This window comes from Drosophila ficusphila, unplaced genomic scaffold, assembly GCF_018152265.1.
Source record: "Drosophila ficusphila isolate 14025-0441.05 unplaced genomic scaffold, ASM1815226v1 contig_198, whole genome shotgun sequence".
NCBI classification, from domain to species: domain Eukaryota; kingdom Metazoa; phylum Arthropoda; class Insecta; order Diptera; family Drosophilidae; genus Drosophila; species Drosophila ficusphila.
The window spans coordinates 3,765,136-3,789,976 of NW_025064092.1; the positions used below are offsets into that span (position 1 = coordinate 3,765,136).

The 24,841-nt window shown below is 34.9% G+C and overlaps 2 protein-coding genes and 1 long non-coding RNA gene across 5 annotated transcripts in view; 1 reads left to right on the forward strand and 2 right to left on the reverse strand.

Annotated features, from left to right (window-relative positions):
* Positions 1-5,026: 5,026 nt before the first annotated feature.
* LOC108095624 (tigger transposable element derived 5) lies at positions 5,027-8,281 on the reverse strand. Of its 3 annotated transcripts, none has more exons than XM_017196792.2 (2): positions 7,643-8,281; positions 5,027-5,660 (listed from the first exon to the last, which is right to left on the reverse strand). In XM_017196792.2, exons 1-2 carry the CDS (start codon positions 8,036-8,038, stop codon positions 5,211-5,213), a joined length of 846 nt encoding a protein of 281 aa, XP_017052281.1. In that variant the 5' UTR covers positions 8,039-8,281; the 3' UTR covers positions 5,027-5,210. The 3 variants fall into 3 exon arrangements, with proteins under 3 accessions (XP_017052281.1, XP_017052280.1, XP_043063424.1); XM_017196791.2 differs by lacking the exon at positions 7,643-8,281 and adding an exon at positions 6,873-7,329; XM_043207489.1 differs by lacking the exon at positions 7,643-8,281 and adding an exon at positions 5,829-6,521.
* Positions 8,282-10,359: 2,078 nt separating this feature from the next.
* Positions 10,360-24,841, forward strand: part of LOC108095516 — a 64,251-nt gene continuing 49,769 nt past the window's right edge. The window contains 2 exon segments of the mRNA XM_043207486.1: positions 10,360-10,741; positions 20,223-21,165. Coding sequence (XP_043063421.1) covers positions 20,666-21,165 — 500 coding nt within the window. The 5' untranslated portion in view covers positions 10,360-10,741; positions 20,223-20,665.
* LOC108095517 lies at positions 13,531-19,436 on the reverse strand. The gene is made up of 2 exons (XR_001771666.2): positions 19,312-19,436; positions 13,531-13,844 (listed from the first exon to the last, which is right to left on the reverse strand). It is a non-coding gene; the product is annotated as an uncharacterized LOC108095517 (long non-coding RNA).

Sequence of the window (24,841 nt, forward strand, 5' to 3'; positions counted from 1 at the left end):
TCACTCTTCCTCCCGCGCATATATATATAAATTACGTATGTCTGTTTGTATGTCTGTATCTATGGCAACACAGCGTGAGATATATAAGAGATACATATGTATGTAATGAATGTATGTACGATGTATCTATGTACGTGTGTGTGGTGCTTATGCAGACAGCTGCTTTGTGTGTCAAATTGTAGCGAAAAAAATTGTGTTTTTTTCGTACCAATGCGAAGAGGAAGAGCGCGAGAGTGGGAGAAGTTATAGAAGAGGGAGAGGAAAGAGAAGAAGAAGCAACCAAGCGGGAAACGACCCAGTGGCGAATTTAACAATTTCACTGATTACTTGTAGTCAATAGGGTTAGCAGCCAATACCAACGCTACTATAAATCAGGCAACTCAAGAATACATTTTGTGGTCTTATTATATTTATTGAGATAAAGCATTATATTTTTATGTACATATGTATATATGTAATATGCAAACGTATGTCATATATGTACGTATGTATGAATACAAACAATACATTTTATTAATCAATTCAATAATTGTTAAACAAATATCAAAGTTAAGTATTAATTTAAAAGTTGTCTAACGATACAACAAATCTTTTTTAATTTTGCTGTTTTTATTGCCACGTCACGTATTAAATTTTGCACTGGGCTGCTTGTGTTTTTTGCTATCTGCTCTTCTCGTGCCTTGCTCCCGCCCCTTCTCAGTTAAAAACTGCTGCACTGTGGGACAATAGGGCAACATTTTCCGAATTTTTTAAGTTTACGCACACCTGAATGTTCATATATTAATTAAAAGAAGAATCGCTTCCCCTTTGCTCAAATTTACAAATTTATCCTGTTCAGCATTAAAAAAGAATTCCAAAGTTTTTTTCTCTGACTGCTTTACGAATGTTTAAATGTTCTGTATTACATTCTGAGCGCATTGTTCGTTGCTTACCCCACTGTTCACTGTTGCCGTGCGGCGCTGCGCAAAAACAACACACTCTCTGACGCACTGACTCTTTCACTCACTTACTCGCTCACTCACTATCTGGCCGTTTCACTCACGCGTGCGACATTCTTTACTGTTTGTTTTTGTGTCTGCCGGCGTCGCTTTCTGGCGACTGCGCGGTCCCAGCGCATCGTTGCCAAACTTCAGTTCGCTCTTGCGTGTGAGTGTGTTTTATATCAGAAATTTCCATTTAATTTTTTTATTTAGGTTTCTTTTTTGCAACGTTTGCGTCGGTGTACATATACATACAAATGTGTGTGAGTGTGTTTATTGGTATATAATTTTATATGTGTGTATTTTAGTTACACTTTCAGCTGCTGTTTCCAAGCTTTTTTCCCATTTCTTTTTTGTTTAGCTTGTGTGTGTTTTGGTTTCTACGTCACACCTTTTTTCGGACGAACGAGAGACAGACGAAGAGAGCGAGAGAGAATTACTGCATAGGCCTGCGAAAAATTGGCAGCTAAAATCTCAGACGAGGGTTGTTTTATTTTATTCCACTTTTCCCCCATTTTTCGACGACTTTTTCGCATAGCCACAGGTGTCGTTTCGGAGTCGACGTCGACGCCGTCAGAGGCCTGGGCAGAGCGGCAGAGTGTCATCCGTCAAGTTCAGCTCTCAAAAAAAATATAACAAAAATATTGTAAAAGGTACGCAAAAAACTTCGCACCTTTGTGCAAATTATTTTGTCGTCAAAATGTTAACCTCAAAATTCAGTCGCTGCCGCGGTCGCCGCCTCTGCCAGCGTCGATTGAGCCTGTTGAACGTGACTCACAGGCCTAAAACTTAATTTTTTTCAACCTTAGCCCACAAAAGCATTTTAATACAAAATAGCTGTAAATATTTTCGTAAAAGTAGTCATAAAAGTACAGCATTAGTAATTTTTGCGTTTCTATTGCATTTACATATATAGTCAGCACACAATTTATTCGGACACCCGTGATTTCCAATCTTAATTAGCAATAATATATTTATTTTAGTAGTTTCCCAATACATTATATCATTCATCATTTGTAACTGTTTCATATATCCATGTATGCAAATACATGTACAATTTATTTTGGTAAGAAGAATATAAAACAGTGTTTTTTCTTTATTTATGTATAACATTCTTATTTTTTCTTCGAAGTATTTGAAAAAAGAATGTAACAAAGTGGGATCAAATTAGATTTTCAATGTTGCACTTAATGAAAAGTTTATACGAGCTGAATATTTTTTAATTTTGTTTTAAATGTACATACATATGTACATACATGTATTATGTGTGGTTATACATAGTTTGTGTGCGTGTGTGCACTCAAACAAACTTTGCTCCCTACACTTGACCTTGTTTTGCCATTTTCATTTTGTGCCACAAACACACCCATTCACACACACACATACATACATACCAAGATGGGGATGGATTATTGCGGTTGACTACGACCAAAAACTGTTTGCCAGAGGTAAAGGGAAAAGGGCGAAAGAACAGAAATGGAGAAGAAAAAGGAGGCAACATGTCAAAACCAAAGACGCTGAGAACCTTTCAAATGACGACTAACACACACCACAGTGGACATCTAAACTTTCAGACATGCGAATTTTCCAGAAACTACTAGTTTCATTTTCATTGCACTTACCAAAAAGTATCCATGAACTTTAAGTTAAGGACAAAGTTAAGAATAAGAAAAGGAAAAACGATTATATGGCAATATTTTAAATCTTTCTTTCGTATTCTCTAAGTAAAATCAATGTTTCTCTTTTTTTTTTGACAATAATGTTAATAATATGCATTAACATTAAAAGCACTAAACAAAAAAATACAAATGTATGTATATATGCACACATGTATGTACAACAACTCTTGTGGATTCGTGCCTTAGTCACGTTTCAACAGATTCGAAAACTTAAAAATATTGGTTTACATAACTTTGTATTCTTTAAAGTGGTTTTCTTAAGTGCACATGTGTGTTTGATTTTGATGTGTGTGTGTGAAATAGAAGGGGACGAAGGCGAATAACTGGAGGCCAGTAATTTGCCTAAATTTTTGCTTTTTTCTGAGACGGCTTAAATGCCGGCTACAACAACAACGGAATCGACATCAAAAGCGAAAATACCAAAAATAAAACAGTCAACAAAAAAAAATAAGGAAAACACCACCAACGGCAAAATTGATACACTAAACGAACAGTTTGTTAAAATTAAACATACATATATATGTATGTTAATACATACATACATATATGTACATATTATAGAAAAAATTGTTTGGATGAGTTTACGGTTCAAGTTAACGGCAAAATATCTCTATTTACAAAGTTTATATATATCATACGAAACAAAAAGGGAATTTTGATTCAATTTTTTTTTTGTGTAGCTATCGACAGCAAAAACGAATGGGCAATGGGGAGTATGAAGAAGGAAGGAAAACGAAGTAACGACGAACGGCAATAAAAATTCAGAGCAAGTCGAAACAAAAACAAAACAGGAAGGACAGGGCAACAAAGTTATTAATGACCTGCTGCTGCTTTTATTTTTCCTTTTTCTTATTGCCTATGGTTTTTATTTTACTTGCAAAGCATAAAAAAAGCGCAGAGCAAGGAAAGGAAAGAATAGAACGCCAAGAAAGCAAATACATAAAAGCAATGAAAACATCCACATGTGGGGAACAGAACTTAAAAGATTAGCGAAAATAAAGGAGAACATGCGGAAGAAGAACGAAACGAAACCCAAAACACTAATCCGTAATCCTTGCGGAATGCGAACCACACCTCTAATTGGTTCTCAAAAACATTAACCCATAAGACACAGTATTTAACATTTTCATTAAAATAAAATGGATATACATATGTACATACATATGTATGTTTGTATGGAATTGTGGTCTTTCGATTTTATATTTTTTGTTTTCACATGCAAGTGTATACAAATGTATGTATGTATGTATGTAGAAATAAAAAATGCATTAATTTTATTAAAAGAAAAACAGGTTTTCCTAGTCCTATTCGTAAAGGCCCCACATATGTATTTCATGGGTTAAGGTTAACGAATTGAAACAACAACAAAGGTGTGACCAAATGCAAATAACAGTTGAAAATTTGATCAAATTACGTGCATGCATAAATAATTACACACAGACATGGGTGTGACGAGATATTTATATAAATGTATATTTTGTATGTATGTACATATGTATGTATATCTAGAACCCATAAGACAAACCCTTTCTCTTATTTTCGCCTTCTGTTATTTGCCATCCACTATTCACACCACCTTGCTCGCTGAGGGAAAAAATAAAGCAGAAAGAAAACAAAAACAAAATAGAACCCGACCTAACCGAAATGTACACAAAAAAAACAAATATGTTGTATGTATGTATGTAACATATATAAATACAGAACTTAGAAACAATGTAAGAATAAACTTTAAAAAATAAACTGTTTTATTTTGTTTTAAATTTGTGGTGGTTGCGTTTCAAAAACCAATATGGAATATTAAACCCTTTTTGCATTCTTTAATAAATAATATTAAATATTATAATATATAATTTTAATATTAAGTCATTTTAATAACAATGATTTAACGTATTTATTTATTTTCCGTGCAGCGATAATAGAGCCATGTGGAAAAGGGCAGAGAGTGAGAAGGGTAATAGAATGTGAAAAAGAGAGGGGAGGCAGTATAACGGCAATGGCAATGCCAACAAATTAAAGTTACTAAAGCAAAGGAAACAGCAAAAAGAAACGGGTGTGCAGGAACGAGAGGGAGCGAAGAAAAAAAGAGAACCCAACAGCGTCGCAAAGAAAGCTAAAATAAAAGAATAAAAGAATCGCAGTCAGCAGAGCAGCAGCAGAATATCAGAGGAAAAGGAAAAGAAGGGAGGCTGAAATAAAAAAAGTAGGATTGGGGAGGGGAACCGCATGCAGAACCACTCACTCAAATTTAAAATGAATAAAAACTGGTTCGGCTTATACAGTTCTTTTCTGCTCCTTCGTGTTTTTCTCTCCACTTCCCCCCGCCTTTAATCTTTCGCCGTTTTGTTTTGTATTTGCCATTTTTGCATATTTGGGTTTAGCGTTTTTGCATTGCGATGCAGGCGGCTAAAATTTTATTTTTCTGGTCTTTTTATTTACACATGTATATGGCTTAGAATATAGATTTGTTTTTAAACTTTTAAAATAACTAATAAACCTTTTTGAAGGAAATCATTTTATGTATGTTTACGGAGCATAGTAAATTTAAATTTTCCTACGGAACAAAGCGTGCTTCAAACGAAAGACGGTCCATACGGCCGTAGACAAGCACCTCACTGATGATCCGTTCGGCGAAAAGCCGCTGATCCGGTTTCATCTGCCGGAAGTGGGTGGCCATCCGCTTTCCGATTAGGTCGCACTCGATCTCGGTCTCCCGTTCACGATCCCTGTCATCCATATCCCTTTCCGGAATTGGAGTCTCATCGCGTCTACGCTTCCTGGCTGGTTCACGGTAATAGATGCGTCGTTCTTCCGAAGTTCTTTCTCTGCCCGGCGAATCCGACTTTTCCAACTGATAATCGTCCGGTGTGATTTCCACCTTGAGGTCAACGGTTTCCGGTTCCGGTTCCTGATCGAGTTCTGGTTCTGGTTCGCCCTCTGGTTCAGCCCCGATCCTTAACCCATCATCTTCGGTATGAAAAGGTTCTGAATACATGTCGTCATCCTAAAAATATATAAACGCAGGTACATATTACCACTAAAATTTATTATATGTTTAACACAAGATCTACAAAAAGAGTACATAAGTTGTAACAACAATAGATAGATAGAATCCGGTTAACTAACTAAGCACTAACCACAAGAAGAAAAAAACATTTTTTTAATTGCTTACATCGCTTTTTTGGACAGACACGAATTCTCCACTGACTGGACCGGCGACGATATTATGCCTGACCTTAAAGCGGCTTATCCAACTAGCAGAACAATTAAAATTTTCAATTTTAAATTGTTTTGCGAAAAAATTAGCTTTTTCCTGAAGCAGTGAAATTCTTAATGGGATTCCGTTACTGCTTTGCATTATAAACCACTGTAACAATGCTTTATCGACTTGATCATGGATTGACGCTCTGACGCGTTTTGGCTTTAAGACATTATTATAAAATAAAGTTTTAATTTTTTCTTTATTTTTTTTTATTGTGGCAATTGTTGTGTGGCACACGCCGAACTCTTTTGCCAGAGTAGCGTTGCGCTCACCGGCTTCCAAGCGCCGAATAATTTGCATTTTTTCTTCAACAGAGAAACACTTTCGTTTTGAAGACATTTTACACTGAAACAAACTAAATATTTGGCGAGTTTACGCAGTTTTACAAACGAATTCTGTTATAACGACTCCGCTTATAGTGTCCGTTCAGGCCGACCGTCCATTGAAAACTCGTTGGCTTGGTTGGTTGCCTCCGCTTAGCATCAAACCAACCGCTCATACCGACGAAATTGTTCACATTTCAACCGGATATTGCGACGTGCTGAAAAAAATACGATTAAAAATAAACAGTTGTGCGACGGCGGCATTGCACTTCGACGTTCTCTCTCGGAGCAGAGCGACAAATAAAACTAATAGAGAGTAGTGAGAGTGTTAAGAACCTTCGTGTCGCTGCTACGCACACAAGCAATGTATCGCTGTTACATACATATGTAAATACATTGCAAAAAGTGCGTTTGATGAAATTTCTTGGCATTATGTATTTTCGCTGCATTTTTTTTTCGGCACGTCGCAATATCCGGTTGAATTGTGAACAATTTTGTCGGTATAAGCGGAAACGTACTAAGCGGACGCCCTCGTCGCATTAACCGGATTCTACTGTACTGTGATAATGTTTACCCGATTCTTTTTAAATATTATACAGATGGTACTTCAAAATACTCTCCAAAAACTCACTTCATATTCCTCTTCCACCCCGCTCTCGTTCTGCTGAGTAAATCCAATGCCCTCTGGTTCGGTTTCGGATTGAAGTTCATCCGGATCATCCTGCGATAATTTTGGGTGACCCTCATCTACGTCACGGAGAAAATCAAGCTCCTCAAAGTACCACAATGATGGGACGTATTCGCTACCACTTTGCAGAACCTTCCGAAATTCGCGGCGGTACGAAGATCGAAAATTGTTGATCTTGCGTTTCAACGTGTGAATATTGGCATGCTGATCGTTAGCGCGCAATAATTGCAAAAGGCGACCGTAGGATTTAGCCTTGAGCCTCCGATTACGATACAGTTTGCTGCGCACCAGCCACAATTCGGGCATTGAGCGGTACATCCGAAAGAACTCCCTCCAAAACTCATCGGCCGTGTGGCTGTGCGGCGACATTCCGACTTCTGACTGTCTTGTCGTACGACTGACGGCTGTCGTACGACCGCCTTCAAACCGCTTCGAACAAACGCGAAATCCCTGACCATCGAACCGCTGGACTTTGGACTACTCTTTCGCTCCGTTTTGCCTATTCAGCTTTTTGGTGTTTGAAATATTAAGAGTTTTCTGTATAACCGTTACAATAACAACTAATATACTTGGAAACTCAATTCTTGACTAGAAATATGGTTTTACTATCCTACATATTTTGAAAGCTTAACTTTGTACATATATATTTCGTTAATTTAAGTATAATTAATAATATAATATATATATATCCATACTTCAGCTTATTTACTTACATTAATGCTTGCCTCATCGAGACTATCGTCCATACTCTCCGATTTTACCCCGATCGTAGGTTTTATGTTGAGAACTGGATTCAGGAACTCCATCAAATGGAACCACCATAGGCGCGGCTTATAGCCAATATCGGAGGAGGCATGTACCTTTTTGATCTCGCGACGATAGCAGCATCTCAGGGAGTTGATCTTGCGTTTCACATCCTGAAGGGAACAGCCGCCGTTGACGCGTCGTAGGATTTTTAATAGTTCCTGATATCCCGGATCCTTTTTCTGTTTCGATAGATAGTCGGCACTTCTGCTATCCCATAGAGCGGTAAAATGCCGATAACAGCTGATAAACTCCACCATTATTTCCGACTCATCGTATAAATTATTGGCACCCATGGACGACATGTTTTATTACGTTTACTTTGTTGTATCTGCGTTGAAACTTTTTTTTTGTTTATTATTTTTATTATACATATGTATATACAACTTAGGACAACTGTTGTATGACTTTTGGTATGACGCTGTATGAAGCGTTCGTTTCAATAGTCTTACTTTGAGTGACGAAGAATGACGGATAAGTAGAATATTCGAAAATTTCGGTATGATGTGGCCTGATGTTTTGTTTGATGCGGCTTGTCATGCAAATGCAACTTGTGTGAGTGGCCTTTTTATGCTCTCCGTCTCTTCTCTCTTTCTCTAACTGTTCCCTCTCTTTTTGTTTATTTTATTTATTTATGTTTGTTATAAAAAGTCGCTGCAGCGGCAGCAGTCGTTTTTTTCCCATGCGCTGTTGCCGATTTTCAGTTGGCTTCGAACATGTTGCGATGTTGCCGCTTTTGTGTTTGCTTCTGTTTTTTGCACTGAAAACTGACAACGTTGCGTGGCGAGCAAAATGAAATGGAAAAAAATGCGCTTAGAAAAATGTTGCAAGTCTTACGCCGGCCGGTTGCAAACAACAACAAAAAAGGAGAGAAATAAGGAAGGGAAAAAGTCGGGAGGAAAACGGAGTAAGCGAGTGGAGACAGAGCGGGACAGAAAGATGGAAAAGGACAGGGGAAATGGGGGGCTAAAATACCTAATAATAACAAAGCAAACCAACAACAACCGAATATTAATAATAGACACAAAGTATTAGCACAAATTGTTTTAGTCTGATTTACATTTATTAATACAGATGTTTATTTTTATTTATATCAAAAACTATTTACACACACGAAAAATGTATACCACCATTGTTAAAGCTAAAAATTAAGCAATTAAGAAAAAGTTTTCTTAACCCCAAAAAAATTCAATTAAATTACTTTTCACAATTTACGTTTACAATTGTGTTATTTACTTAAGCTTAAAATATAAATTAATCAAATTTGATTTGAGAACAATAACAGCAAAAATATGTGTGCTATGTACACTGGGCAAAAAACAGCTGACATTCGTTGCGAATTAGCTAGAATCGCGGCTAGAAAATTGGTTCGACTCATCGAAGCGAACATGCAACCTGATTGAGCGATTGCAGGTAAATCGCACGTGTGTTCGGGTTTTGTTTTTTTTTTTTTTTTTAGGCCCGGCCTACGCTGGCCGTTGCCCTCTGCACCCCGCCCACCACCCACCACGTGACCCCTCGTAACCCCGCCCCTTTTCAAACCGCCTGCGCTCAGCGCATTTCACTTTCACTGCAAATTGGCAAGCGGCGAAAAAAAAAACGAAAAAAACAAAAAAAAACAGTGGCGGAAAAATAAAACACATGAGATGGCTGGCGAATGAAAATTATCAAAGCGGGTGGGGGAAACGGTGGGAGGGGCGGAAAATGCGCCAGAACGTGAATTAAACCATTGCAAATGCTCATTTTTCAATTTATCAAACGTTTCGCCTGGCGCAAATGGTCGGATTACTCAGTGGATCGTTTTTCGCGGAAGATTTTCCACCTTTAATATGCACATACACATATGTACATATGTATACATATTTATTTATGTTTGTAAATGTATAAATATGCGAAACTGACACTTTATTTAAGTTGCAGATTTCAAAATATAAGTCAACAAGCCATGTATTTACTATATTGAACTACGTCTGTTATTTTAGTTTTTATTTAATTATATATTAATAAAGAGGTAAATTAACAATAGTAATAATATTAACTAAGACCACAAACTTGTCGATGATATAGATTTTGTAATAATATAGATTTATATCTTTAAGACACATGTAATATTTGACTTATAATCATTTTTTTTAATATTTTCACTATTTCCGCAATTTAAATAAAGTTATTTAAAATAAAAACAACCCGTTTAAATCGAATTTTATAATATATTTCAACAGCAAAGACTTTAAGCATATACTGTAACTTAAGGTTTTCTTTTTAAGACCTAGTTCTTCTTTAGCTTCTTAAGTGGCTTTAAATAATGAATAAAAAATAATATATTTATGAAAAATATCTGTGTATTTTTAAAAGTTTTGTTTTTTAATTTTTAAAAGGGTACTAACTCAAGATCATTAAGTAAATTATACAAGTATGTATGTATGTACATCTATACAACATCATTCAATAAAAAAGGCATATATGTATGTTATTCACGAAAACCCGGCACACTGTTAAATAATTTGTACCGCCACTGTGAATGTTCGACGTCGCTTGGGTTCGTAACGGTCCAACGGTTCGATGTTTGACGTCGAGCCATTTGTTCAAAGCCGCTGCTCACTTTCCGACTAACGGCGAAAATCTTTCTATCTTTCCTTCTCGTTCGCCTAACAAAAATACCAGAAAATGCTCATAAATCCCGTTATTTAATGACATTAAAATAATTTTTGCGGAGAACTGGTCAAGAATCCTAAGTATTTAACTTTCATGGGCTGTTCGAACCGCAAAAAACCGCAAAACAGTAAGACCAAAAAAAGGTTGCCTCTGCCGCTGTCGTCGTTGCGCTGCCAACTTCACTGTCGGCGCCGCTGGTTTCAAGTTGGCGCTGCGTTGTCGTTGTCGTTGTTCAATGACTAAAAACTCGGGTGTGTGATGCGCGCAGAGCATGTGAAAAATTGACGACGTTTGCGCCAGATAACATATACGTTGCGAATTTATTTATAACAAATTCACGAAAAATAACCGAGGTAAATGTGCAACGCAATTCGTTAAAAAAAAATATAAGAAATATATATTTTTATGTATATATGCACATATAAATATCGGTGCGGTTGTGTTTGTGTGCTTGTGTGTGTTCGGTGTGCCAGCAAAAAAAGAGGTAACGCCGAAAAAAAGGCAATGAAAGGAAAAAATTTATAAAAATTGCGTCGCGATTTTTTTTTTTTCGTCCTCTCTCGCTCTCCCTCTGCTTTCTGCCTCACTCGTTCTCTCATTAAAGTGGAAAAAATTTCTAAATGTGCTTGTGTGCGTGTGTTCTAGTTTTTTTTGTTAATACATTTAAAAAAAGAAGTCACACACACAACACACATAGAGAGAGGATTTGTTAAACAACAACAACAACCGATAAAATATAAAACGCCAATATTTTTGTGCCCGACAACGCCCTGTGCAAAAAAAATATTATACCGTTATTCGCTTAATACCTTCTCCTTCGCCAAGAAAAAATAAAAATACATATCTTTAAATGTATAATACATGTATAAAAAGTTTACTTTTTTTTATTGTTACTGAAATGAGAAAAATCAATAGAAAATAAGATATCGAGTTATTTGTGCCGTACGAAAAGAAAAAGAATAAATTCGAGTTAAAGCCAAATTGAATACTGATTTCAATGGATTTTCACGGATTTTACCATCATCTATCATCAAATATCGGGTAGGTTCTTAACAATTGTCTAAATATTATGTATTTAAGATACTTGTAAGGATTGCAGTTTATTTCAAATTCATGATGGGTTTAAGAACAACAAGAGCAAATAGTTGAAATTGTTAAAATCCGTCGCTTATTCAACATACATATTTTTTCAACTGGAATAAAATTGTGTTCGTTTTTTAAATCTTGATTAGCGATTTATATTTAAAAGAATGTTGTTTTATTAACTTGTAATACTGAGGTGCTTAAATAAGTGGTAATATTCTCGAAATAAAGAAGTTTCAAATGTCCCTATAGTAAATTAAAGTCCAAGAAAACATGTGTATTGTTCTTGTTTCTAAATACTTTAAATAAAATCCTATTGGATCGATTAACGACATTTAGATTGAGTTGTTTGTTAGTAAGATATAATGCTGTTTTATATCCTTTTGATTATCATTTAAATTTTTATTAATTGCCCAAACTAAAATGGAATTTAATATTTCTGCATCGCGTTATTGCTGGTTTAATGTATAAAGTTGATGTCCGTTCTTAATAATTTGAAACATTTGATTACTGTTAGTTCAATTTTGAAAAAAACTCTTGCAAACGTAGAAAATCCTTTTAAACGATTCGGCCACTTAGAAAAACAACCCCTTAAGTACAATATAGGTTTCTTTTAGCCTTTCCACGTGAGTTTAAAGTCCGCGAACTGGTTCTTCAACTCTACTTCATTTAGTTTTCAAAATTCCATTTCCCCATGACATGTGTTCGTCTTTAGATTCTTCTTCATTCCAATACGTGTGGCGCCAAAAATATCAAGTTCTTTTTTTTTTATATTTTTGTGTCTATTTTTTGATGTTCGTTGGGGCTACGCTTTATATGTGGTATATATTTCCATACATTTATAGTTTCATTTATTTATACCTTTCGTGGCTTTGCCTTTGAACAACTTCTATATATTCCAATCTCCCATTAGCATTTAAATTATGCAAATATTACTTCTGTTTTTTCTTGTTTTACCAATTTCTTTTCACTGGTTTAAATGTGAACAGCTATATATGTATATATATATATATATATAAATGAATACAGATGAGGTATACGTGGCCTGTGGTTTTTTTCTGTCTTCTCTCGATTTTTTTTCTTCTTTGCTTTCTGTTATTTTTTTTTTTTTTTTTTTTATTATAAGCCGCACGTAGAATTTCTTGTTGGACCGGTTTTTTTTTTAGCAGTGCTCACCATATTTTATTTGTTGCCAGACACTCACACTACACAAACAAAAATATATACACAGATGTGTTCAATATAACAATAGTGGAACAATAAAAAAGAATATCCAAATTGGTTACTTAAAAAGCTATAATTAATTTAATATTTAATATGAAAAAATTCGATATATAAAATAAATCCAATCTTTGTTTGACCAAAAGAATAATTTCATGCTGTATAAAATAGTATTTTATTTTTCCCATGCCTGACTTTGAAGCACATGGATTTTCTTTTTATTTTCGTCTGTTTGCCGTTTTCTTGTTCATTTAAATGCAATCGCAATCCGCGCATATTGATTTTTCCTTCTATAGAAAGACAAAGTTGGTAAAAAAAAAAAAACACAAAAAGTAATACAACAACAATTGAGAGAAAAGAAATACGCAGCTCACATGAACAAAGTTCACGTTCGATTGAAGTTTGGCAACCTTGCTTTTCGCTGATAGCAAGAGATGAAGAACCAACCAAAAAAGTAATAAAACAAAAGAAATTTTTAGGAAAAAGTAAGGAAAACGAAACCACCGTCCTTGTGCTTAGGTGTTCTTCCGTTTTAACCTTCGCTAACCTTTTTTTGCCATTATAGAACATTATATATATTGGGGGAAAAAAAATTATACAAAAATTACTTTATTTTTCAAATTTATTATTTTTTTATTATTTGTATTAATGGGTTAATTTAAATTTGTGGGTATAAAAAATGAAACTGGGAACTGAAACTGGGTACATGAAATGAAAGCGAAAAAACAGATGTCTAAAAAACTGTCACTTGGCATTTTAATGGCATTTTTGTGTTTGCCAGCGGCAAAAACAGTAAAACAAAAATATGTACATATTAAAAAAAAACAAACGAAACAAAGCACATCGCAAAAGTCAGAGTTTATTCATATATGTATATGTGTGTATCAATAATTAGTATTTTTCACGCCAGCAAATATAGATCATTCCTCCTTTTCATACATAATACATTCTTTGTATTTATTTTTCCTTGTTTGAGATTTCCTCTTATTATTCCATTGCAAACTTTGAACATATGAAAGTAATTTAAAAGCGAATTCCTTGCTCTTGTTCTTATCTCCCAACCTTCTTATCTTTCCTTTATTTCGCCGCCTTTCATCCGTCCCTCTTTTTCTCGCTCTTTGTCACTATCTCTGCCCTCGAATGTTCTTGAACCTGAAAGAAGAAGGAAAGAGAAAGACAATTTTTCAAATATGATCAGCAAATTGGGCAAATTCATTATTGGCACACTAGTACCAATAAAGTAGAGTTGTGTTGTTTCTGCAATCGTAACGTGTACTGATCCCTTTTCATTAGCGCCCAGTTAAAAAGCATAGCAATTTTATTTTTTAAATATAATATAAATAGAAAATATTAAAATGTTTCATTTTATTTTTAGGTGTCCCATTTTGCACAAAAACTGTATGAGCTTTTAAAATTAAAAACAATTTGTGTGACAATGCGCAGCGATTCTAACATGCATACGTATGTATGTACATAAACAAATGTATGAACATAAATGCAATGCAACATATGTATGTACGTACATGCATGCATATTCATATAGTTTCATAAAGAATTCCGCGCAGATTATTTTCCCAAAAGTACAAAATTAAAGGCAACCACATGTGCGGCATATGTGAATTTAATATTGCAATATTTATTATGATTTTTCGCGCTTTGCGCTTTTTGAAATTGCAACGTGCGTGTCTTTTTTAGTAGGTAGATATTTTCGTGTTTTGGCAAAATCAAAAAAAAAAAAAAAATGTATAAACAAGCCAACCTACGTTCGAAACTTTTTGAGGTGGAAAACACGTTTTCCCAGTCAAACACAACAAGCACACAGTAGTTACTGATAAAACACACGCACGCAAAAAAAAAAAAAAAAAAAAACATGAACACTAGCAAGAAGAAAAGTAAACAAAATATATACAGCTGCGGATGAAATCATAGGGTTAAATAAAAATATTAAAAAAAATTATGATATTCTAACGTAGAGTAACTTAAAATGTGAAAATTTATTTAGTCTGGTCAAAGAAATATGTTATCTTTTATATAAACTTGTATCGTAAAATTTTGTGACGAACTGGAAATAAAATTATTTTGATTGTAATTTTTAAAAACAAAAAATACATATATTTTATTTTACAGTAACCATTACTGGTATTTTGTACGCCCATATAAAATGCCCGAAAAAAAGCCTCGCGCACTAAATTAAAGCTCGAAACGAAACGAAAAATCAATACTTTACTTTGCCCAAAACACCGAAAAGTGGAAATGGTTGGGGAAGGTGGAAAAGAAGGGGAAGAGAGCCAGGTCTAAAGGCAGCGACGCCAACAGCGACGCCAACAGCGACGCCGGCAGCGGCGCTTATCTGAAATAAATTGCTTTCGGCCTACTCGTGATTTTTTGTTGTTTTTCATTTATATTTTTTTTTTTGGTTCAGCTTTTTTCTCATTTCGTTTTCTGTCTATATGTATTTTACTGTACATATTTCTGGCTTTTACCAACAACAACAAAAATGGGAGAGGGTAGCAAAACACCCACACATGTGTATGAATAAAACAGTCAAAAGCATGCGCTGCTATTTATACGTGTTCGTGTGTGTGTGCATGTGCTCCACAATTATTATTATTATTATACCGATCTCCTTCTCGCTCTCTCCCACTCTTTACATGGGTTTTTTTTTCTTTTGTACGTGTTTCACCTTGCGCGCCGTGTTTATTGCTGGTGTTGTTGCTGCGTTTTACTCGTTAGACTCGTTTTTCCCCAGCCCGCTCTTTATCATGCTCTCTTCGCCTCTCCCTCTTTCCGTAAGTCTCCTATCATTTTTCATGCACACAGAAACAAGAAGAACACACACACATACATACACTGACTGCACTTTGTGGGAGCCAATTGCGCTGTTGCCGATTTTCAGTTTGAAATTAAGCTATTTTCAGAGGGAGCTAAAGAAAAAGGAAAGCCACAAATTTACGAATTCGGTGGAAAGCGCCAAAATTTAGAATGATTTAATTTGTTCGAATGTAATGTCTTGCTTAAAGCCCATTACTAGAAACGTAACTTGTTTAAAATAATTCAAATGGTAAAACTAACATTTTGTGTAAAAACAAATCCCAAAGAAAACTAAATAGTCATATTAAATAAAACTATCAAATTCACTTAAATTTTCTTGTATTGGTAATGAGCTGTTAGCTACCCTTTTTGGCAAAAAAAAAAAAATAATTTTTAATGTACGAAAAACAGAAATAAAAATTTTGAACTATGTATGTTGTATACAAAGGGTCTTAAATTGTATCTTAATCTTTTCAACCTACCGAACTCCCAAAATCTATGTTTGTCCCACAAAGTTACCCCAAAAAAATCAATGACCTTAGCACATTGTATTTCCAATTCGATTGCAACGTGTGTTTATGGCAAATATTAAATTTTTTAGTGAACAAAAAATATTTTGCATTGCCCGAACTTTTAAATTGTCGAAATAGCGAATGCAGAAAATAGCCCAAAAAGTAAAGCCAAAAATGTTTGATGTTGGCCGGTGGGGGGTTAAAAGTACAAAATAAAAGGCAGACAACAAAAACAAAAACTTGGCATGAGGGCTACAAGTACCATATCTCGCTCGCTCTCTCTGGCCGCCGCCCACCTTCTCTTTCTCACACTTGAGTCTTTGGGGAATTTGTGCGAGTTTGTCGTTTTGTCGTCGTCGCTTTGTCGTGTCGTTCGTCGTTTAGTCGCTTGGTCGCTTTGTTGTCCGATTCGTTTTATGACGTTACGAGTTTTATGTCTTATGAAAGTGTGTGTGTGTGCGGTATTCAGTTGCCAACGGCTCTGCCGCCTTGCACTTGTTGTTGCTGTTGCGTCACCCGCACTGTTTAACCCACACCACCCCATGCACGAACGTTTCTGCGCACGATGTCTCTCTTCATCCTCCCGCTATCTTCTCCCCCACTTCCTCATTCCATTCCATCGCCATGCCGCCTACTGTTTGCTTTGGCGTAGTATGCGCATATAAGTTTGTACAGCAGTGATCGGAATAATAGCACCTGTCCAATTGCAGTTACATACATATTTCATTTCGTAGAAATAACAGTTATCAAATTAATTGATTTATTTTAGCAGATGTAATTGTTAAGAAAATACGATCTATTATCAGTAATTGGAATTTATAATTCTGATTTGAAACTTATAAAAAACTGTAAAGGAGATAAGTTTTAAATTTTAAAATCTTTTATTTTATAGTGAAACTTTATATATTGGAAGGAATTACCTAATATGGTAATTAGTAAGCATTTGATGGCAATACACAATTATTTATTATTCTATGTGCTTAATAAAACTCTTTAATTTATGAATGCCAAATTTTTCTGAACTAATATTTCGAGCGGCACTGTGTAAGTGAATGTGAGTATGCATTTGCGACTGTGTAGAAGTTCCCGCTTTTGTGTTGTTGTTCTCTGTTTTTGCTCAACCTCAGCAGTGGCCTCTCCACTCCCCTTCATAACGCTTCCCTTTCATCCTTTGCCCTTCCCCTCTTTGGCCGTCTTCTTTGCTCCATTACTACTTGCTTTATTTGTTGTTCCCTCCATACCTCTCTCGCTCTTTCCTTGTCTTCCGCTTGACTTGTGCGCAGAGCCTCTCGTGTTGCCATCCCTCTTCCTCTTCCTCCCACTCCCTCTGTCTTGCTCTCTCCTACGCTTTATCTACCTCTCTCTCTCTCGCTCGCTCTTGAACATGTGCCTCGGCATCATTTTCGTCTTCTTCTTTAAGTTGGTTATTTTGTTTGTTGTACTGTGCTTACTCGATACAGTGAATCCATAAGAACTAAAAAGTGTGTTGTATTGTGACTTTGATGTCAATCCGAAATTGGATCAAAAATAAATTAAATATAGAAACGAAAATATTAATGTAACTCAATGCGCGTTGTCCTTGTAAAATATAAATGATCATTTAAAACATTTACAACGTTTTGTGTATAAAATAAATATTACTGTTTTTTTTAATACAAATGATTAAAAGGGTTATACCCTCAAATATTTATATGAAGCTATGTGTTATTATTGGTAATTAATTTTGTACATACTTTTCTATACAATTTTAAGATTTCAGAGATCACACTGTAGTTTCTTTTGTATGCTATTATTATTATTATTATAATGCTGCTCTGCTGGCTTTTGCTTGTGTTTCTCTTTTTGACTTTTTATGCTTTTACGTTTTTGTTTTTCCGATTTTTCCTTTTTTTTTGTGTTCGTATAGTTTTTAAGCCTCTTTTTTCGTACATATATATATATATATATATGTATGTTTTGTGTTGTCGTCTGCAGTTGTATGTGTATGTTGTTATTTTTATTAATTTGTTTGCGTTGGGGCTGTTTTCTGCTTCTCTGCTTTTCGCTTTTTGCCATGCTGCTTGGTGAAATTTGGCAACACCGCTGCTTTAATCTTACGCGTGCTTAAGTTTTTTTTCTCCCTCTTGGGTTGTGAAATTTGGCAACATGGTTTTCGTCTGTCTGCTGCTGTGACGCTTGGTTGAGTTTTTTCTTGTATTTTCTTCATTTATTTCTACTTTACTGGAATTTCGTGCTAAATTTTTGCATCTTGAATTGAATTCAATTTTCGTAGTGTGAATTTAATTTACTATTTCGTTTCGTTGTTTGCATTCCGCTTTGTTTTATTTATTTGCGGCCGTGCAGTTTAATTGCTTTCATTAAAAGCAAACACAGTTGCAAAATTGCAAATAACAACAAAAACAACGATAAAAGGAGGAATAAAAACGCTGACTGCGACGCCGGCAGCGGCAGAAAAACATGTGGCCAAATATTGAGAGTTTTTCATAGCGACGTTGCCAAACTTCAGCACCCATGATTTTCTACCAGAGCAGCTGTCTTCCCCAGTTTTATATACACACCATATAATTCATACATATATACGTTTATATGTACGTATATACTGCTATCGAATGATAGATGAGTGGGCGAAAAATTATTGATGAGTTCTGCTTTTAAAGCGCTTCAGTTCCATTTGGGTGTTGAAATAAATTTAGCAGGTACACGAAAGAGTTTTTTGGGTAACGGGAACGGGAAAGTTGTATAAGAGAAGTGCGGCTTAAAATTAAGACGAATTGCGGAAAAGGTTCATCAGGAAAATAAAGTTTATACTCTATTATTACATTACTCTTTTAGTTCATATTGTATCGAATACTGACATGAATATGGTAGGTTTATGTATTTGTCGTAATACAAATTAAAGTGGTTTCAAATGTATATTTTTTCATGTTGTAGTTATAACTTAACAATATTCGCTTTTTATTCTAAAATTAAAAAAAAGGTACTTAAGAAACCCAATCATTCTAACCATATTTTGGACAATAAAAATAATATATTCCTACACTTTTAAGCGGTTGTTTTTAAACTTTTCAAATTAAATTTAAACGGAACTGCAAAAATTATAATTTAATGTAAAATTAATTTAAAAAAAATTGGGACTTGTTTTTTTTTTTTAAATGAAATAAGGAAATTAAGAACTAACTATATTTATAGGATAAGGGTTAAAAAACCCTTTATGCCTTACAGTTAAATAATTTGGGCATCGAAAGCAAAAGTTAAATTTTGTTACAAAAATGTAATTTTTTTAAATTCATTCTTACCGGGGACTGTATTTTTCTTTGCCGCTAAATACTCGATCGAATCGAATGGAGGACTTTCGGCCGTACTCGTAAATACCTTAAGCCTCCGGTCGATAACAAAAGTCGGATTGCGATGGCTGGCCGGCAGCGGCAGGCAATTCAATGACAGAAATAATCGCAGACGCGATAATGCGCTGCACTTCAAACCGGTCCGGGGTTTTTGGGTTTCGTGGTTCGTGGCTCGGGTTTTGGGGTTGGGGTTTGGGGCTTCTGGGGTCTGGGGAACATTATCTGCTGGAATATTTATGGCCATTATCGATTTTCTAATCATCTAACCTGCTATTTCTTCTTTCGTGTGTGTCTTTTGTTTGTGTGAGTGTTTGTTGTTGGTTGTTTTGTTTTCTTTTTTTGCAACTAATCAGAGTGTTTCTCTTTCTTTCCTTTTTGCAGGTCGAAACAAATGGACGGCGGCAGTTGGACGGACGGATGATAAACGAAGTAAACTTCTTTTGTTTTTGTTCCGCTTTTTTTTCGGTGTGTGTCTTGTGATAGAGCGAAAGAGAGGAGCAGAGAGTGAGCGAGCGAGAGGGCGTGAGGACTGAAAAAAAGTGTGCAAAAGCTGTTAATTAATGGAAAAATTCGTTTCGTTTGCGTTGTCGCGTTTTTCGGTTCGGTTCGTTTAGAGGATTAAAAAAAAATGTATAACAAATAAAAATAATAAAATACAAGATATCGTATGCAACACACGCACACACACATCGTAACCGAGTTCCTTTCCCAAAAGTGTTAAATTGTCGAATCAATTCGTAACATTTTTTTTTTTTTTCATATTTTTTTGATTGGTAAAGTGAAGTGATGCAACTTAAAGTAAATGCGAGAAAAGAAATTAAAAAGAAAAATGTGCTAATATCCTTTTTATGTCATTCTTCCAGAGCAGTGTGTAAATAGATAAAAGAAAATCAAGAGAAAAGCATAAATATATAAATGTATAATTGATTTATTGTGCAAAGAGGAAAAGTGCAGCCAAAATAAAAATGCAATCGCATTAAGGCAACTGTTGTTGCCCCGTTGCAGCAACAACAGCAACCCAAAAAAAAAAAAGCAACTAAAATCAATTGTTAAACTTGAAGAGAAAGAAAAAATAGGGGAAAATCAATATATAAATTCAAATCCTGTGTTAACTTTAAAGCGAAAATTTTTTTGTGGGGCACTTCCGAGAGAATGTCGCAGTGCAATAATGTTGCAACTGTCGGCAGCAGCAACAGCAACAACAACAACAGGAGCAGCAACGCGTTAACAACAACAACAACAACAACCAAATCAATCAATTCTGCGGCCAACAACAAGTGTTTAAGCCAAAAGAGTTCGGCATGAAATGGAAGCAGCTATACGCTCCACTTCAGTGCAGGTCGGTGCTCCGCCGCCCACAAACAACAACAACAACAACAACAGCAGCAGCAGCAACAACAATAACAACAACAGCAGCAGCAACAACAACAACAGTAGCAGCAGCAGCAGTAGCAACAACAACAACAACAACAACAACACACCAAACGGTGCGCAGCAGCAGCAGCAGCAACATCAGCAGCAGCAACAACACCACCAGCAGCATCACCAACAGCAACGTGTTGTTGCCAGCAGCAACCAGCAACAGCTGCAACAACAACAACAACAACAACAACAGCAGCATGATAATGGACCAACGTCCCATCATTTGCATCAATCATCTATCATCTCTAATCAGCAGAATAAAGCAACGCAACAGCAACAGCAACAGCAGCAGCAGCAGCAACACCAAAAGCAGCAACAGCAACAGGCTGCCAACATGTCCGCGTATCAGCAACGCCTGCCATCAAATCCAGCATCGCTTCACAGGTGAGTTAACTTAACTAACAATTTTAAGTGGGCAAAAAAAAAAAGAAAAAATAGTAGGTAAATACGAGTGAGAAAAAAAAAGTGCGCCCTGAAACAAGTAATCAAACATACCCATTTCCACCCAGCAAATTTCCGCCGCAAAGCTCATTTCCTGTCTGCCGGCTTGTGAAGCTGTCTTTTCCAGCCTTTTTCCACTGCATTTTCCTCTTTGGCAGTGGAGAAATACGGAAAGTTGGAAAGTGCAGCAGCAACAGCCTTCAAAATAGAATTCGCAAAAGTCTTAATCTTCGATATTTCAACTTTTAATTAAAGGAAATTTATAAAAGGAAAAGTTTATAGTTTTTATATTTCACATTTTAAAAGCCCTGAAGTGGTATATTTCGATAACTTAAACTAAACAACTAGTTTTTGTATAAATTAAAAAATATTAAATTACAAACAAAAATATATTTTTATTTGTGTTTTTTCCAGTGCTTGAATTATAAAGTTTTCTTTTAGTTGGTTTTCTGTTTCAATGACATAAAAGCAAGTCTGTTTAGGTTTTGATTTCCTTTCTGTTCTGAAAAGAAGGGAATTGTATTACTTTAACCATTTATGCCTCTTCACCATTTGTGTGAATCAATTATATATGTAGCTTTTCATTCATTTTATGTGCCTTGGATTCTGCCAACGTATTGTATTACCTAAGGAAAACTGAATTTTCCTTTGACAGTAAAATCCTTCAACAAAATGCTATTCATGTCTGTTTTGTACATTATTCATATGCATTATTGAACTTAATTGCAACTTTTGTTGAAGCAGAACAAGTGACAGTTTTCCCAGGTTTAAGGTTTCTTTGCCAGGCATTAGTAATTTTCCATCAAACCACTTTGAAAGTTCAGTGTGGGGTTTTGGATTCCCTTTCTTTCATATTTCTTGCCTGGTTGTAGGAAATTTCTATCTATTAATACATATTTTAGTTTCCATATTACGGCTATTCCGCAACGATCGAGGAAAATATTTAACATTTCCCATGAAGCAAAGCTAGTAAATTGTTAATGATAAAGATTAGTTTACATTACCCTTACGTTCAGTTTAAAAAGGTAGTAAGTCTTAAATTTCCGATATACATGCATAGATGCAACATTTTCCCAATTATTTAGTTTTTCCCCTTTTGGGTACTTTTTTCGGCATATCTGTATATTATTTTCCTTTAATTGGCCAAAGCTTGGCCATTGTGGGTTTCGGTTTTATTTTCCTCGCAATCAATTATATGGTTTCCTTCATTTTTATCCTTCGGGGAGTTGGTATTATTTTTCCTTAAAGTAATTGCATTTTTCCAGCGCTATTCTGGACAAGAAAATAAGAAAAAGCAGCTGGGGTATTAGTTTTCATAGTGGTTTTCTATAGTTACTTTTCACAGAAAATTGCATTTGCTTTGCTTGTTTTTCTTTTTTTTGTGGAGTGGCTTAGTCATTTAACTTTGCTACGAAAATAGTATCAGGAAAAGTTTATAATGCGCCTGACGAAAAAAATTGGGTATTATTTCTGAGAAAAACAAAGTGAGTGAGTTCAAGACTCGATTTTGTTTATCGGTGGACTTTCAGTCAGAATTCCAAGAATTTAGGAGTCATTCAGATAAGATTTTTGTTATGAAAATAAACCTGCATCAAGTTTATTTATGTGTTTAGATTGAAGCCTTCAAGTGGTTTTTAATAAAATACGAACGACTTTGATTAAAGATTATTTTTGTGTGGAAAAACCAGATAGTATGCTGGTGACTATTTCGTTTAAAAGCCCATTGTCATCTTTTTCAGAACCCATGGCTTGTTGACCTTAAATTGTTTCAATGCCATGGGTTTTTAATATCTGTAACCAGTTTTATTATTTGCTTTGTTGTCGCGGGAAACAGGTTACAATCTAATTTTATCATAAACCGTTCAATAAATTTAAAAAATAATGTATTTTTGTATAACATGTTTTTAAATGATAGAACTGGGGTAAAGTTAAAACTAGTTTTGCCAAGATTATAAAATAACCAGTTGCATATTACAATATTTTGAATTACAATCCTTAAGTTCTCAGTATTGCTTGTTACGAGAAATAAAAGAACAGCTGTAAACACTTAAAATTTACATTTTCCATCATACTTACCTCATTTCCGTCTTTATTTTTTTCCTGAATTCCACTTGGGAACCTTAAAAGTGCAAATTATCGCTTAGCAACATTTTGCATTTCAATTGATTTCATAATTTGCATTCAACGCCAGTTGGTAAATGAGTCATTGGCAAAAAGTGGAATATTATATTGTTGTAGTTATATGTATGGTGTGTGTGTGTGTATGTGTGTGTGTATATAGCCATAAAAGTAAAGGTAAAAAATCCGGAAAAAACGTAACAAATAAAAACAGATGATAATGGTGATGATGAATGGGGTTTCGGCTTCAGTTTTTGTGGTTTAGACGAGCGAAAAACAAAGCGGGAAGTGGGAAGCGCTTGATGAAAATCGGAATGAGAAGAAGCTAAAAAAATAATTATATGTAATTTGACACCGTTGACCTGCCGCAACGATTACTTCGAGGGCAAAGGGCAACAATAATAGAGGATAGGCCCTCTCCTGTTTCTCAACTTTCCGTCCTTTTTGTCCAGAAAATTCCAGACAAGCAAATGCCCCTAAAAAAAAAAAAGAAAAACCCATTTCTTTTAGAATGAACAAAAAATGTAGAGATGCACTAACTTCTAAACAGAATAAACAGGTTTTGCTATAATCGCTTAGTTAATTGCAATTCTGTGCTTATATAATAGAAACTATATAACTTTTCACTCGTAAGGATTATTACAAAGTTCATACAATAAATAGGTATTATTTTTAAGTTTTTAATCCAAAGGGGGTTGAAAGGAAAACATGATTTAAAATAGAGTGCTGATGATGGATGGACAAAAGTTATTTTCTCTCGCCTTGTTTAATCGTTTTTTTGTTTTTATGTGTTCTTTATTTATTTTTTTTTTTTTTGCTCATTTGCCAAATTAGAACGCAATTTAAAAGACAGGAACTGTTGTGTATATTTCTTGTTTTTCTTGCGGAAAGAGTTCGGTGATTGATGTCTGGAGTGCAGATACAAAAATCCACAAAATTGTTTGCCGGAGATTAGCGAAAGATAATGAACAGAGCGGAAAGCTTAAAATAAACAAATCTTAAAAGTGGATACATATCTACATATAAATATATATGATTGGAATGTAGCGAATAATTAAAGCTTATTGTTAAATATGTTATAGTCATAATATTAATGTTACTTATGATTGATGGATTTTTATTTTACTTTATTCAAAGGATTATATTAACAAAGATATTTTTCTTTCCTTAAATTGTGATATACAAACTTTATATATATGTATATATTATACGTGTATATAGGGGGTAAAAGGGATATAAAAGCCAAATATCAAATGTTATGGGAAGCACATCCCTTCAGTCAAGTTAATCGAGTTTTAATGGCTGCTCCCTCCATTATCTCTACAGTTTAGTCTAGATACATACATACACACACACACACACACACACACATACAAATGGCTTGAACTGAGATGGAAATCAAAATTGAAACACATGCACTGCACACACTGATAGCAATTTAACTTCGTTAGAATGTCATGAGAGTCCGGAATCTGTTCTTTTGTTGTCTTTCCACTGAAAA

Bases quoted from the DNA above. Each gene is read 5' to 3' on its own strand.
- LOC108095624 (XM_043207489.1), bottom strand. From the start codon at position 6,257: ATGTCTTCAAAACGAAAGTGTTTCTCTGTTGAAGAAAAAATGCAAATT. The intron at 5,661-5,828 runs GTAAGCAATTAA...ATATATTTTTAG, and splicing joins TGTCTGTCCAAAAAAGCGAT to GATGACGACATGTATTCAGA.